The 17802-nt window shown below is 42.8% G+C and overlaps 1 protein-coding gene across 2 annotated transcripts; it reads left to right on the forward strand.

Moving 5' to 3' along the window:
• Positions 1–3336: 3336 nt before the first annotated feature.
• Positions 3337–12263, forward strand: ptrh1 (peptidyl-tRNA hydrolase 1 homolog). 2 transcript variants are annotated; one of them, XM_079251313.1, is made up of 5 exons: positions 3337–4015; positions 6751–6966; positions 10846–10945; positions 11120–11165; positions 11523–12263. In XM_079251313.1, the coding sequence occupies exons 1-5, from the start codon at positions 3739–3741 to the stop codon at positions 11973–11975; spliced, it is 1092 nt and encodes a 363-aa protein (XP_079107439.1). In that variant the 5' UTR covers positions 3337–3738; the 3' UTR covers positions 11976–12263. The 2 variants fall into 2 exon arrangements, with proteins under 2 accessions (XP_079107439.1, XP_079107440.1); XM_079251314.1 differs by having other exon boundaries at positions 3785–4015; positions 6747–6966.
• Positions 12264–17802: the final 5539 nt, after the last annotated feature.

Here is a 17802-nt window from a genome sequence, read left to right on the forward strand (position 1 = left end):
TCAGTCTGTCCAGATAAACGTTTTTAAAATAAAAAAATGTCCAGGTGTGTCTTTGCTGTTGGTGGAGACTTTGCCTTCAGGAGTAATTTTGGGCCGACAATTTATAAAAGAATTATTTACTCAATAGCTGTGCAGGTTTTTGTCATGGTCTCACATTATAACATGATATATTTCACATTATTAAAAAAAAAAAAAAAAAAAAAAAAAAAAAACACCTTTTGTTTTAATGTGATGGTTTCACATTTTTACAATAAAACTATTACGTTATAATACGATACGTTTTTTTACAATAAAACTTACGTTATATGATACGTTTCACATTTTTACAATAAAAAAATAAAGCAATAGTTTCACGTTTTTAAAATAAAAATATGTTATAATATGGTTGGTTTAACATTTTTGCAATAACATGATTATGTTTAATGTTTTACAGTAATACTAGTACATTATAACACCACGTGATCGGTTTCTCGTTTTCATAAAACTATTACGTTATATCATATTTTTACAATAAAAATGATGTATTATAATGTGACACATTTCATGTTGTAACATAAAACAATCACATTATACTATGATAAGTCCCCAATTTTTTTTTATAATTTGGATGACAGCTCGACGCTTTGGTGAATATACACTTCTTTACCTGGGGTTAATAATACACTACAGATACAAAGTAAAAATTACATAAGATGATGTCAACTTTACAACCAAGAACAAAGAGAATACAATTTGGTGAGGTGTGAAAAATAAAAGACAGACGGAATGAAAATGGTTTAAGGATTCAGAGTAAAAGAAGTACAGTAACCTTCCAGAAGAGTTCAGGGGGAATTTTCTCTTTTTGTGAAATCATGCGTCATTATCTGGCCACATTTGGTCTGATTTAAAGAATTAAAAGTTTTTTTAATCTCTACTTGCTGTCCGCTCTCCCCATCGGCTGGCGGCGGTAATGCGCCATGACATTGTTTGACAAACACCACAGAAGAAGAAGAGCCTGTAGCAGCCATAGACATAAATACATATATGTCTCATTGTGCGCTGGAGTGTGAACCAGTGTCACCGCCATATTGGATGGGTCTCTGCTTTCGAGTCTTGCTGCAAATCAACGTAGTTTCCCTACATAACTGTTTTCTGTGGAACAACGCGTATACATTACACACACACACACACACACACTAAACACTTTTCTACATAACTGGTTTATAAATAATGTTAACACAGTGAATAACCTACTAAATGCAAATGATAAATTTTTACTCCTATGGAGGTGTTTATGGAAAAACATGATATTGATGTTTCACAGAGACTTTTACATGGCAGCATAATTACCTCCACCAAGGAGGTATATGTTTTTACCAGCTTATCTGTCTGTTTGTGTTCAAGATAACTTAAAAAATTATGGACGCATTTTTATGAAATTTCCAAGACTTGTTGGAAACGTGAAAAAGGAAGCACCGATTTAATTTTGGTGGTGATCCTGGTCAGCGTTTGGATCCAGGAACTTTTTTAAAAGACCTTGGTGGAGGTTTATGCCCTCCAAGTGTTTTTCTGGGTAACTTTCGAATTGCACAGTTTTGATACAATACTTCATTTTCAGACTTTTGTATCTCCAAATTATTTACATTTATTAATTTATCAAAAGAAAGTCAACCGTAGTAAAGAAAAAGCAGCAACTATTCCCATATTTTGTTCAGCATACAGTTGCAATGACCGGCCAAATACTGAAAGCAGGTTGTGTGGAATTACATTTCACAATGTTGAATAATAAATTTGACCAGATAAAAATACATAAATCCAAATGCATCAACAAACATGATAGTTTCAAATTTATAATTTATATTGCTGCTACCTTATGTCTTTGTTAAATAGCATTATTAAAATATTTTAGCATAAAAGCTTGTCGTTTACAGTGATCTGTATCATAAAATTTCTGCCCTTTGTAACAAACCAAACTGAGGAAATCAGATGAAAATTTGTGAAATTATTGTTGTGGTTGAGCCTACATCTTACGGTGTGTTCAGACCAAACGCGTTTTGAGCGTCAAGTTTCCATGTAAAGTCTATGTGGGGGGCGTCGAGCTTTCTCGCATCACGTTTTGGGTGTTGGCGTTCCGCGCGGAAAATTTAAGAAGTTTTTTTTAAAGTGAAACTTATGTGCATTTCAGGTTAATTCATTTTTATTTCTGAGACCAGAAGGGCTGGGATTGATGGAGTCATTGTCACAAATGTCTTTATTTACTTCAGACCGACCCTCTCCGTAGGCTGTCAGATCAGCCTGCGGGCAAAACGAGTGGATTGAGACTCTTCCGCATTAAGCCCCGCCTCCCGCCACTGCACTACATCGGGACCGCGCACCGCACCTGCTTTCACCGTCATTGTAACGTCTCATAAACAGAAGGATTAGGCTCATATGAACTCAATAAAAAAAAAAAAAACTACAATGTCAACACATAGCATCCAGCCCTACATGTTGGAACCTGAATCAGATCCTGAAAACGAAGTGGAAAACAGCAACCCACAGCAACGAATGCAGCAGGATGTCTCTCTTTGGTAAACTCACCAGCCATCGTTGGAAATAACTTTATCCCACGTTTTCCACCCGCCTGATGTATTTGTACATGCCCTTGTTAACCAGTAGAAGGTAACCAATCACCCAACCTTATCCCCCGGGACGTCACAAGGATTTCCACGTAGAAAAAACTCTCTAAAACCACGTGTTTTTCGTCGCCATGGAAACCGAACGGAGAGCGTGCTGGAACTCAAACTCAAACATGCGTTTAGGTGATAAAAAAAACAGTGTCGTTCACATGTCTGATGAGGATTCAACACTGTAACACTGTAGAAAGCTCAGAAAACTCCAAATACCATCATAGCGCCACTTTAAGCTCGACAAAAGCCAGAGATGGGCAAAGCTGAACTTTGGCCGCTCAACACGGGGTGTCAACCAATCAGAGTGATCAGCTGGCAGCTCCTGGAGGATTCCTGTGGTGAACCCAGACACGGGGCTGAGATGCCATTACTCCGTGCAATATTTAGGATAACCATTCCTTGCTAAAAAGCTGAATGTTACTGATTTGGCAACGTAGCAGGACACGTTGCCTAGCAACGCTTTGTTTGTTTTTTTTGGGGGGGGGCTCTCTGCTGAGTGCAGCTCTTGTTGCATTAACACTGACTATCACTGCCCTACGACAACGTTCTCTAGCTTTATTAAATAAAACCATGCCGTCCCTCTACTGCACCGCCATCATTCAGCCTGACCGGAAGGAAAGCGCCGCCTCCCTCCTCTCTTTCCCGCCGCGTTTGCCGCTCGCTGCAGACACACAAGCGGCAGACGTTGTAGGAGCGTCGGACACAAAAGTGGCAGTTTAGTGACCCGCGTCGAGCGCTCAGCGTTTTCAGGAGTTTTGACGCCCAAAACGCGTTTGGTCTGAACACACCGTAAATGCATTGAAGGAGCATGGGAGACCCATCCAAGATGGCGGCGCGATGAGACGTCAGCTCGTACAGGCGGCGTGGTGCAGTGTCTCTGTATGTTATGTCTATGGTAGCAGCGAGTAGATTAGCAGACTGTTAGCAGCAGGATCAAGTTACTGTCCTATGTTTTAAAATCGGAGACATTTAGGAAAATGTCATTTAAGTTGGACGGGTTTTAGTAGTGAAGCTGCCAGAGTAGTTTTAAAGCATGTTTGAGTTTTAATGGTTTTGATCTGCCAATAAAGTCCAGGAAGCTAGCTGTAGCATGCTAAAAGCTACGTCTCAGAAGCACACAGTTATTTTAATCTTTATTCCAGTAAAACACCAGCAGGACTTTAAACAAAGCTGGTGTTGCATATTTACCAGTTTGCAGGATAAACTGGTTAATCTGCGCCGCAGCGTATCTGAAATTCTGCTTTTGCAAAGTTTCACATCTGGTGGCGATGAGGAGATCTGTGATGAAGGTGGTGAACAGACTTCTGGTGATGAAGACACAGCCAGCTGCCGATGCGCGGACACACGCACGCGCCCGCCGGAAGCTGGTGAGTGTTTTCAGCCCCGGGTGGGCTTCATTGTCATCTGGGGTGTCGGAAAACTGAATGTCACCAGTCACATCCACGGCCCGTATAATGGTCACCAGTCACATCCACGGCCCGTATAATGGTCACATCCCACCAAGTCTGTTAGGTTAAATAATCACCTGGAAGTCAAGGCTAATTTTCAGTTCAGCTGAATCCATTTTATCTTATCAATATTTATTTTATTAAGTGTTTAATTAGTTATTTTGTCTTTCTACATGCGCTTAAGCCACGTTTTATCAGCATTCTGCGACTTTTAAGTCAGCCACTGTTTAAAGGTGGAGTATGTAAGATTTCATATTTTCAAAATAAAACTACAATCATAATTTAGCTTTTTTTTGTTTTTCTTTTTATAAACATGTAGGTTCCAGTCTGTCCATATTTGATACGTTATTAAATTACAAGTTTAATTAATGACAAAGGCCCTGCTAAATGTTTGCCTACCACTACAAAAAAAAAAAAAAAAAATTGCTTTGTGTCATTAAACTTGTAATTTATTCACACATCAAATATGTACAGACTGGAACCTGTAACGACTCAGGAGATGGGACCCAAAAGAACCAGAAGACCTCATTACCGGTTAAAGATTTTGTTGCCGATAACGGGGGTCGAGGAAGCCGGAAGCCAACTCAAGAAAGGCTTGAAGTCCTCTTAGAGGATCCCAACCGGGTCCGGCTGGTACGACAGGAGGGTTAGTGAAAATGGCACACAGGGAGAAGCAGACTCCAGGGAGAAATGTCCAAGAAGGAAGACAAAAGGAGTTCCTCTCACCCGAGATTATTGTGGGTTTGTCCAGTATCCAAAATCCAAATCCAGTCCAAGGTCCGTACACCGAGTTGAAACACGAGGGGAAGAGGCAAGGGGAAAACACGGAGCAGGCAGGATTTTCTGGAGAAGGGGAACCAGGGCAGGACTACAGCGTGAGCTTGTGAGTTACAGAAGGTTGGAAACAAACAGAGTAAGTCTGACTATCTGGCAACCAATAATCCTGGGCTTGCTGCTTAAATAGAAGGAGGCACAGGTGGAAACCATCAGCTCATCAGCACAGGAGGATGCCTTCAGGGACGACTGGGAAAAATCATGACAGGAACCTACATGTTTTAAAAAACTGTCTAATTATGATTGTAGTTATTTTTTTAGTTAATTTATTTTGAAAATCTTACATTCTCCACCTTTAAGTGAAAACAATAAAAACCTGGGTTTGTGTGTGAATTTAGCTGCATATTATAATTTAGCCTTGTGTCCAGTTGTCCCCCCTTCCAGGGAGTCCAGTTCAGACTGGAGAGACTGAAGGACAGCTGAGTGTGTCAAGGCAGCGTTTGCTGTGTCTAGACGTGTGTCTGCACTCTGTGTTCACTTATCTTTTCACTAAAAGAAAATGGTTATTAGCAGATATGAAGTTGTCCTTTTTGACTTGGTCTGTAAGCAGTTTGTTGGATGTGAGTTGTATTTGTCTCTGCCGTTACAACCCTTTCGAAGCAGACAGCAGGTGCACCAGTCACAAGAAATCTCTCCAACACGCTTATGGAACGCTGGAAATAAACAGCTCATTATGGATTGAAATGACACCCAGTTTGCAAAGAAAACTTTTTCATTTCCCTCCTAACATACCATGTTTTACATTTATTTTCCTGATAAGAAGAGGCGGAAACATTCGTGCTGTATAAAACACAACAAAATAAAAACATGGAAGGAGTCCATGTCTGAAATTCTGGGAGCAAAGCAGGAAGGAAAGATGGATAAAAAGAAAATCAGACAATTTGGACTTTGATCGTTATCGATTGACTTTGTGAAAATAATAAGAAGCTGATCATAATCACTGCCATGTCATTACAGCACAAGCAGATTTATTTATTATTCTCTTTGTCATTAAATTCATCTAATGCATCTGAAGTTCTGACAAAGTTTCAGTCTTATTTCATCAGATGCAACATTTGAAGACTAAACCAAAAATCATTGATAGTCAGTTTAAGAGCATTAAAATGCTAAATAAGAACAGTCTCAGTGGTTCACGTGATTTTAATTAACTTTAAAAAGTCCATTTTTAGGATATGTCAAGATTAATATGAATAACATAAATAATGTCTCTTAATGAAATGAGAATAAAATGAATTTGTGTCAAATCTTTAAACAGCAGCAGAAACCAGATAAATCATGATCAGTCTGACTTCTTATGTGACATAAGGTAAACATTCCCTTGTGATGGCAAATGAATAAAGACGCTGCTGAGTGAATGTCTGACGGGTATTCAGTTTCCAGTCTGACCGCTGGAAGTTGTCTTGTTTCTTTTACAACCGGCCATTCACACTCACACAGACTCCTAGGGACAGTTTAGAGTAACCGGTTGACCTCACGTCTTTGGACGGTGGGAGGAAGCCGGAGTGTTCAGAAATTCAGCTTTGTATTAGTCTCATGTTCCCAGTGCAAGTTGCCATGGTGACAGGTAAGAAGTTAGGCAGCTTCAGGATGAAGGGTAAATACTAAACATCCAGGACTGAAGCTGCAGTTCCCTCTCCAGCTTCTGAGATGCCAGGACGTTTCTGCTCAGTCCGCTGGGGATTCCTGATGATGGAAATCTTTAAAACCTGAAACGTGCATTCAGCTCACAGCTGTAATAATATCCTCCGAACGACACGCAGTCCTCCACGGAAGACACGGAAGAATATACACGTGTGTCTTTGTGTGTGTGCGTCAGGTAGTGGGACTGGGAAACCCAGGGATGGAGGGCACCAAACACAGTGTCGGCATGGCGGTCCTCGGCGCGCTCGCCTCCCGGCTCAGTGTGGCAGACTGTTGGCGTGGTGACAAGCATGTGTCCGGTGAGGTCATCATGTCAAAGATCCAGGACACACACATGGTGTTGCTCCGTCCCAGGCTGCTCATGAACATAAATGGAGTGTCGGTGGCCAAAGCAGGTCGGTGATCTTTAGAAACAAGCTCATCATTCATCTTTCTCACCACTTGACATGTAACTCCTCCATCATGTAACTCCTCCATCATGTAACTCCTCCAAAATGTAACTCCTCCAAAATGTAACTCCTCCATCATGTAACTCCTCCATCATGTAACTCCTCCATCATGTAACTCCTCCAAAATGTAACTCCTCCATCATGTAACTCCTCCATCATGTAACTCCTCCATCATGTAACTCCTCCATCATGTAACTCCTCCAAAATGTAACTCCTCCATCATGTAACTCCTCCATCATGTAACTCCTCCATCATGTAACTCCTCCAAAATGTAACTCCTCCACCATGTAACTCCTCCAAAATGTAACTCCTCCATCATGTAACTCCTCCATCATGTAACTCCTCCAAAATGTAACTCCCCCATCATGTAACTCCTCCATCATGTAACTCCTCCATCATGTAACTCCTCCATCATGTAACTCCTCAAAAATGTAACTCCTCCATCATGTAACTCCTCCATCATGTAACTCCTCCAAAATGTAACTCCTCCATCATGTAACTCCTCAAAAATGTAACTCCTCCATCATGTAACTCTTCCAACATGTAACTCCTCCATCATGTAACTCCTCCATCATGTAACTCCTCCAAAATGTAACTCCTCCATCATGTAACTCCTCAAAAATGTAACTCCTCCATCATGTAACTCCTCCAAAATGTAACTCCTCCATCATGTAACTCCTCCAAAATGTAACTCCTCCATCATGTAACTCCTCCAAAATGTAACTCCTCCATCATGTAACTCGTCCAACATGTAACTCCTCCAAAATGTAACTCCTCCATCATGTAACTCCTCCATCATGTAACTCCTCAAAAATGTAACTCCTCCATCATGTAACTCCTCCATCATGTAACTCCTCCAAAATGTAACTCCTCCATCATGTAACTCCTCCAAAATGTAACTCCTCCATCATGTAACTCCTCCATCATGTAACTCCTCAAAAATGTAACTCCTCCATCATGTAACTCCTCCAAAATGTAACTCCTCCAAAATGTAACTCGTCCATCATGTAACTCCTCCAAAATGTAACTCCTCCATCATGTAACTCCTCCATCATGTAACTCCTCCATCATGTAACTCCTCCAACATGTAACTCCTCCATCATGTAACTCCTCCAAAATGTAACTCCTCCATCATGTAACTCCTCCATCATGTAACTCCTCAAAAATGTAACTCCTCCATCATGTAACTCCTCCAAAATGTAACTCCTCCAAAATGTAACTCGTCCATCATGTAACTCCTCCAAAATGTAACTCCTCCATCATGTAACTCCTCCATCATGTAACTCCTCCATCATGTAACTCCTCCAACATGTAACTCCTCCATCATGTAACTCCTCAAAAATGTAACTCCTCCATCATGTAACTCCTCAGAAATGTAACTCCTCCATCATGTAACTCCTCCAAAATGTAACTCCTCCATCATGTAACTCCTCCAAAATGTAACTCCTCCATCATGTAACTCCTCCAAAATGTAACTCCTCCATCATGTAACTCCTCCAAAATGTAACTCCTCCATCATGTAACTTGTCCAAGATGTAACTCCTCCAACATGTAACTCCTCCAACATGTAACTCCTCCATCATGTAACTCCTCCATCATGTAACTCCTCCATCATGTAACTCCTCCAACATGTAACTCCTCCATCATGTAACTCCTCCATCATGTAACTCCTCCAACATGTAACTCCTCCATCATGTAACTCCTCCAAAATGTAACTCCTCCATCATGTAACTTGTCCAAGATGTAACTCCTCCAACATGTAACTCCTCCAACATGTAACTCCTCCATCATGTAACTCCTCCATCATGTAACTCCTCCATCATGTAACTCCTCCATCATGTAACTCCTCCATCATGTAACTCCTCCAACATGTAACTCCTCCATCATGTAACTCCTCCATCATGTAACTCCTCAAAAATGTAACTCCTCCATCATGTAACTCCTCAGAAATGTAACTCCTCCATCATGTAACTCCTCAGAAATGTAACTCCTCCATCATGTAACTCCTCCAAAATGTAACTCCTCCATCATGTAACTTGTCCAAGATGTAACTCCTCCAAGATGTAACTCCTCCAACATGTAACTCCTCCAACATGTAACTCCTCCATCATGTAACTCCTCCAACATGTAACTCCTCCATCATGTAACTCCTCCAACATGTAACTCCTCCATCATGTAACTCCTCCAACATGTAACTCCTCCATCATGTAACTCCTCCATCATGTAACTCCTCAAAAATGTAACTCCTCCATCATGTAACTCCTCAGAAATGTAACTCCTCCATCATGTAACTCCTCCAAAATGTAACTCCTCCATCATGTAACTCCTCCAAAATGTAACTCCTCCATCATGTAACTCCTCCAAAATGTAACTCCTCCATCATGTAACTCGTCCAACATGTAACTCCTCCAACATGTAACTCCTCCATCATGTAACTCGTCCAACATGTAACTCGTCCAACATGTAACTCCTCCAACATGTAACTCCTCCAAAATGTAACTCCTCCATCATGTAACTCCTCAAAAATGTAACTCCTCCATCATGTAACTCCTCAGAAATGTAACTCCTCCATCATGTAACTCCTCCAAAATGTAACTCCTCCATCATGTAACTCCTCCAAAATGTAACTCCTCCATCATGTAACTCCTCCAACATGTAACTCCTCCAACATGTAACTCCTCCATCATGTAACTCCTCCAAAATGTAACTCCTCCATCATGTAACTCCTCCAACATGTAACTCCTCCAACATGTAACTCCTCCAACATGTAACTCCTCCAACATGTAACTCCTCCATCATGTAACTCCTCCAACATGTAACTCCTCCATCATGTAACTCCTCCATCATGTAACTCCTCCAACATGTAACTCCTCCAACATGTAACTCCTCCAACATGTAACTCCTCCATCATGTAACTCGCCCAACATGTAACTCGTCCAACATGTAACTCCTCCAACATGTAACTCCTCCAACATGTAACTCCTCCATCATGTAACTCCTCCAACATGTAACTCCTCCAACATGTAACTCCTCCATCATGTAACTCCTCCAACATGTAACTCCTCCATCATGTAACTCGTCCAACATGTAACTCCTCCAACATGTAACTCCTCCAACATGTAACTCCTCCAACATGTAACTCCTCCATCATGTAACTCCTCCAACATGTAACTCCTCCATCATGTAACTCCTCCAACATGTAACTCCTCCATCATGTAACTCCTCCATCATGTAACTCCTCCAACATGTAACTCCTCCAACATGTAACTCCTCCATCATGTAACTCGCCCAACATGTAACTCGTCCAACATGTAACTCCTCCAACATGTAACTCCTCCAACATGTAACTCCTCCATCATGTAACTCGCCCAACATGTAACTCCTCCAACATGTAACTCCTCCATCATGTAACTCCTCCAACATGTAACTCCTCCATCATGTAACTCCTCCAACATGTAACTCCTCCATCATGTAACTCCTCCAACATGTAACTCCTCCAACATGTAACTCCTCCAACATGTAACTCCTCCATCATGTAACTCCTCCATCATGTAACTCGTCCAACATGTAACTCCTCCAACATGTAACTCGTATAACTAATAACTAGTCCAACACTGAACTCGTCCAACACGTAACTCATCCAACACGTAACTCGTCTAACACATAACTTGTATAACTCATAACTTGACCAACACAACTCGTTCAATAAATAAATCTTGCACATCACTACATCAATACAAAGTCAGATATCTGTGAAAAACTCTAACAACAACAGAGTACATTGTCATTTTTTTTAGCTGTTTGTCATTTGATTTTCTTTTCCAGCTGCTAAATACAACATCCAGCCTGAAGACATCCTGCTGGTCCACGATGAAATGGACAAAGCTCTTGGCAAAGTAGCCATTAAACATGGTGGAAGTCCCAGGTGAGGGTTCACTCCTGTCCAAGTTCCTCTGAAACGCTATGAGAGACTAGAAATGTTTTGATGTGCAGGAATATGTTGGAACTCAGATTAACGTTAACACAAAATTATCCTTTTTCTGTTTCCACATCTCCTCCTCCTGCTCCTCCTCCTCTCCTTCCTTATCCGTCACCACAGAGGTCATAATGGCGTCCGCTCGTGCGTGGATTGTCTCCAGACTGATGTGGGTTTCCACTACAGCACTGGTCTTCTCACAGCCAACAGAAATGGGCTGGGATGCCGTGTCTTTTAACTCATATTGATGCTGATTTTTCATCTTTATATTTACATTTTACGTAGGCTTTAGCTTATTAGTAAATTACTAAAGATTTTGAACAATGATCCAATAATATATAAATAGTTTTGTGTTCAGACTCTTCATGAGACTAAAGTTGAAACACAAATCACTAAATGGAATTATTAGCATAGTTTGGAGTGGTTAATGTTTGATCCTCCGTCAAAGTCTGCAGTTTCAACAGTTTTTCACTAAGAGGTGGAACACAGTGAGCGCTGTTTTAAGCTCTCAAGTCTCGTCCTGCAGGTGATGCCGAGACTTCGGATCGGTATCGGTCGGCCAGCCGGGAAAATGTCTGTGGAGCGTCACGTTCTGAGCCGGTTTTCCTCCGAAGAGCAGAAGGTTCTAGACTCTGTTCTCGTCCAGAGTGTGGACCTAATCCTCACCCACCTCTCCCAGCAGGACTCCCAGCAGGACTCCCAGCAGGACTCCCAGCAGGACTCCCAGCAGGGCTCCCAGCAGGACTCCCAGCAGGGCTCCCAGCAGGGCTCCCAGCAGGGCTCCCAGCAGGACTCCCAGCAGGGCTCCCAGCAGGGCTCCCAGCAGGACTCCCAGCAGGACTCCCAGCAGGACTCCCTGTCCCCCACCTCCCCAGCAGAGGGCAGACAGCCAGCACAGTGCTCGGCCTCTGCTGTTGCTGAGAGCCGAAACCCTGAGCTCTGGTATCACACAAAACGCTGCCTAAAGGACAAAAGTTAAATTACTTTCTGATTTGATGGAAATGTTTCAGAAGAAAGTGTGAAGGTTGTATTCAGGGACCCAAACTGGAGCCGGGTTGGTCGAAGTTTAGCGTTTCTTTGATAAGCAGAATGGTTGGCAGTGTGACCAACAGTCTGGGGAGATGTGTCAGTATATGAAGGGAGAAGATTTCTGTAGATTTATCAGAAACATGTTGTTTGTAGCCGTGTGACGAAGGTAAACATTATGTTATATTTTATATAAAATCCTGGATTTTCCCCCTGGGGATGAATAAAGTATTCATCCATCTGTCTGTTTGGCTGTCTAAGTATCACCTATGCATGTTATTTTAATGGTTTTCATCTTGCAGTTTGGAAAACAACCAGTTCATTTCTGACTTTACGCTCAACACGCAGACGTTGATCTTTCACAGAAACATTGATACTCATGGATGAGAAGAAGCTTTGGCAGATCAAACACGAGCTGTTACTATAAATATGTAGTAAATTGAGGCGAAATGCAGGTCCTTAAAAACAACCTGAAATCAGAAGAGATCAGCTCAGGGTGGAAAGTTAATGTTGAACAATCAAGGAGAAAAAAGACGTTTCTCAATTTATTTTTCACTTCCTGTTTGCATGTCAGCTCTGCAACACATGAGCAACCAGCAGATATTCAGTAGTTAAGACAGAGAAAAGGAAGCTCAGCTGCCAGAGGGCCGATGTGGGTCAAGGGTCTCTGCTAAGTGGGGTACAAACTGTTTGTATGTGGGCTGATAAACCAGATGAACAAGGGATGACTGCAGGACGCCGTCAGCGCTACGTTATAGTTACATTCACACATGTCCCTTTATCATGTAAACACTTCTGGAATTAACTGGAGGAGAGTGTGACAGGTTGAGATATGCCTCCAGATCAGTGTGTGTGGTGTACTGGTGGTGTACAGTAAAGCTGAATTCACAGAATTAAACGGCTATGCTTATGCTGACCTCGTCCAGAGGCTACGTCAGCTCGGAGGACTGGATGGACCATTGCTCAGTGGAAACCTGGATCGTGTCAGGAACAAGCCAGGAGTCCAGTTATGTGATGGGAGGGGTCGGATCAGTTTTTCATTCTTGACTCCGCTCTCATAACAAAATGTCTGAAGTGTTTGTAAAACAGGTTGCATTCAGGGTTTAGGGCTGGAAACAGCCATGGTTCAGCTGGCTGTTTCCAGTGTAAAAGGATGATATATTTCCAGTTTCACCTGCAGCTGAAGAGAGGGAATGTCTGAGCATTCACAGTTAACCATCCAAACTAGTTGGAGTGCTGGAGGGTTAACTTTTAGCTACAGTTACTCTAATTAGCACTAACTTAAAGGATCCTCCTGACTTTATTTTTGGTTGATTGAAAGCACCGTAGACAGTTTGCAGAAACCAACAGATTGCATCTTCACTTGGATCCAGTCGCAATCCTGAGTGGCATGAGTAGGAAGGAAAAGCTCCTGTAGAACTGGTTCAGGCAGCCTGGACTGGTTGTGGTGGAGAGGACAGGAAGGACAGACCAGCATGCACTGCAGCTTTCATCCAGGAAGACCAATGAAACTTTATATCATGCTGCCTGATGATATTTCCTAAGGAAGCATGTATAATGTGAAAAGTGTTGGTCCAAGTACAGAACCCTGAGGAACTCCATGACTTACCCTGGTGTGTGAGGAAGACTCATCATTTACATTTACAAACTGAAATCTATCAGATAAATATGACTGGAACCAGTCTAATGCGGTCCCTTTAATCCCAATAACATGTTCCAGCCTCTGTAGCAGAATATTGTGATCAATAGTGTCGAATGCAGAACTGAGATCTAAAAGAATGAGTCCAGACAGAAGTCCTTTATCTGAGGCCATGAGAAGATCATCAGACTTTCACCAGTGCTGTCTCTGTGCTATGATGAGCTCTAAATCCTGACTGGAACTCTTCAGATTGTTTCTGCTCAGATAGGAACATAGTTGGGTTGAAACTGATCAAAGGAGGGGAGATTAGATATTGGTCTATAATTAGCTAAAACTCCTGCATCCAGAGTTGGTTTTTTAAGCAACGGTTTTATTACAGCTGTCTTAAAATATTGAGGTACATATCTTATGATGGAGATGAATTGATCAGGTCCAGCACAGATGTATTGATTAAGAAACATATTTCTCATTCAGACATTAAAATTATTTTGTTCTTTCAACAAAACCAGACTGACACACATTCTGGATGTTATAAAAGCATGGAAATGAAAGCAGAAACCTTCCTTCGAGTCTGAGGTGGAAAACTTTTACTACTTGGTTATAGTAACCAGGATAGAACAGTCTGACCTGGTCGCATCAGGCGTTTTCCTCATCAGGTTATGATCACACACACACACACACACACACACACACACACACACACATATACTCTTATATATTCAGAGGCTAGACGGAGATTGGATAAAAGAAATGCAAATCTAAATAACAACCTCTGAACATAAACGGACCCTGCGATGGACTGGCGAGCTGTCCAGGTTGTACCCCGCTTTCACCCAAAGCCTGCTGGGATAGGCTCCAGCTAAAGTCTGCAGCATCAATGTGTTCATTCTGATTCCACATGGATCCCCCCGAACATTCACATCTTCCTCCTTAAACTAAATGTTTATTTATGCACTTTTTTACAACAAACGAGAAAAGTGTTCTCACTCTTTCAGCTTTTAATGGAAAATTATCTTCAGGAGTTGTGTAGATAACCAAACTGATCTATTTGATATTTCTATCCCTGATAATAAAGCGTCACTTCTTCTTCCAATATATTTTCCTCTCCATATTTGTGTCTTTATTTTGACACAAGCATGCCAGTTAAACCGGTTTGTTATGTTGACTCGCTGCCGTCCGGTGTGTGTACGTCGGTATACGTCGATATAGGTCGATATAGGTCGATATAGGTCGGTATACGTCGGTATAGGTCGGTATAGGTCGGTATAGGTCGGTATAGGTCGGTATACGTCGGTATACGTCGGTATAGGTCGATATAGGTCGGTATACGTCGGTATAGGTCGGTATAGGTCGGTATAGGTTGGTATACGTCGGTATACGTCGGTATCGGTCGGTATAGGTCGGTATACGTCGGTATACGTCGGTATAGGTCGATATAGGTCGGTATACGTCGGTATAGGTCGGTATAGGTCGGTATAGGTTGGTATACGTCGGTATACGTCGGTATAGGTCGATATAGGTCGGTATACGTCGGTATAGGTCGGTATAGGTCGGTATAGGTCGGTATACGTCGGTATACGTCGGTATAGGTCGATATAGGTCGGTATACGTCGGTATAGGTCGGTATAGGTTGGTATACGTCGGTATACGTCGGTATAGGTCGGTATAGGTCAATATATGTCGTATAGGTCGTTATACATTGGTATACGTCGGTATAGGTCGGTATACGTCGGTATAGGTTGGTATAGGTCGGTATAGGTCGGTATAGGTCAGTATACGTCGGTATACGTCGGTATAGGTCGGTATACGTCGGTATAGGTCGGTATAGGTCAATATATGCCGTATAGGTCGTTATACATCGGTATACGTCGGTATACGTCGGTATAGGTCGGTATACGTCGATATGTATAGGTCGGTATACGTCGGTATAGGTCGGTATAGGTCAGTATACGTCGGTATACTTCGGTATAGGCCGGTATACGTCGGTATAGGTCGGTATAGGTCGGTATAGGTCGGAATACGTCGGTATAGGTCAGTATAGGTCGGTATACGTCGGTATAGGTCGGTATACGTCGGTATAGGTCGGTATAGGTCGGCATATGTCGGTATACGTCGGTATAGGTCGGTATACCTCGGTATAGGTCGGTATAGGTCGGTATATGTCGGTATACGTCGGTATAGGTCGGTATAGGTCGGTATACGTCGGTATAGGTCGGTATCGGTCGGTATATGTCGGTATACGTCGGTATCGGTCGGTATATGTCGGTATATGTCGGTATAGGTCGGTATAGGTCGGTATATGTCGGTATCGGTCGGTATATGTCGGTATACATCTATATAGGTCGGTATACGTCGGTATAGGTCGGTATACGTTGGTATAGGTTGGTATAGGTCGGTATAGGTCAGTATACGTCGGTATACGTCGGTATAGGTCGGTATAGGTCGGTATAGGTCAATATATGTCGTATAGGTCGTTATACATCGGTATACATCGGTATACGTCGGTATAGGTCGGTATACGTCGGTATAGGTTGGTATAGGTCGGTATACGTCGGTATAGGTCGGTATAGGTCAGTATACGTCGGTATACTTCGGTATACGTCGGTATAGGTCGGTATAGGTCGGTATACGTCGGTATAGGTCGGTATAGGTCGGTATACGTCGGTATAGGTCAGTATAGGTCGGTGTACGTCGGTATAGGTCGGTATAGGTCGGTATATGTCGGTATACGTCGGTATAGGTCGGCATATGTCGGTATACGTCGGTATAGGTCGGTATACCTCGGTATAGGTCGGTATAGGTCGGTATAGGTCGGCATATGTCGGTATACGTCGGTATAGGTCGGTATACCTCGGTATAGGTCGGTATAGGTCGGTATATGTCGGTATACGTCGGTATAGGTTGGTATAGGTCGGTATACGTCGGTATAGGTCGGTATCGGTCGGTATATGTCGGTATACGTCGGTATCGGTCGGTATATGTCGGTATATGTCGGTATAGGTTGGTATAGGTCGGTATACGTCGGTACAGGTCGGTATAGGTCGGTATATGTCGGTATAGGTCGGTATAGGTCGGTATCGGTCGGTATATGTCGGTATACGTCTATATAGGTCGGTATACGTCGGTATAGGTCGGTATACGTCGGTATACGTCGGTATAGGTCGGTATAGGTCGGTACAGGTCGGTATAGGTCGGTATATGTCGGTATCGGTCGGTATATGTCGGTATACGTCTATATAGGTCGGTATACGTCGGTATAGGTCGGTATACGTCGGTATACGTCGGTATAGGTCGGTATAGGTCGGTATACGTCGGTACAGGTCGGTACACGTCGGTACAGGTCGGTATAGGTCGGTATACGTCGGTACAGGTCGGTATAGGTCGGTATACGTCGGTATTCGTCGGTATAGGTCGGTATAGGTCGGTATATGTCGGTATACATCGGTATAGGTCGGTATACGTCGGTATAGGTCGGTATATGTTGGTATAGGTCGGTATAGGTCGGTATATGTCGGTATAGGTCGGTATAGGTTGGTATACGTCGGTATACGTCGGTATAGGTCGGTATATGTCGGTATACGTCGGTATAGGTCGGTATACGTCGGTATAGGTAGGTGTAGGTCGGTATACGTCGGTATACGTCGGTAGAGGTCGGTATATGTCGGTATAAGTAGGTGTAGGTCGGTATACGTCGGTATACATCGGTAGAGGTCGGTATATGTCGGTATAGGTCGGTATACGTCGGTATAGGTAGGTGTAGGTCGGTATACGTCGGTAGAGGTCGGTATACGTCGGTATAGGTCGGTATAGGTAGGTGTAGGTCGGTATACGTCGGTATACGTCGGTAGAGGTCGGTATATGTCGGTATAGGTCGGTATACGTCGGTATAGGTAGGTGTAGGTCGGTATACGTCGGTAGAGGTCGGTATACGTCGGTATAAGTAGGTGTAGGTCGGTATACACACCGGTTAAATCATAAAACACAGGTCTGGACTTACCCATCAGTGTTTCTTCATCGGGATGATGAGGGCCATTGTCCTTCTGGAAGCTGAAGCTGTCCATGTCTCTGATCTGTCCTCCTCAGGTCTGAGCTGCCTTGCAGACAGAGACACCTCCACATCATGATGCTGCCACCACCGTGC

This window comes from Telmatherina bonti (assembly GCF_933228915.1).
Source record: "Telmatherina bonti genome assembly, chromosome: 13".
NCBI lineage: Eukaryota > Metazoa > Chordata > Actinopteri > Atheriniformes > Telmatherinidae > Telmatherina > Telmatherina bonti.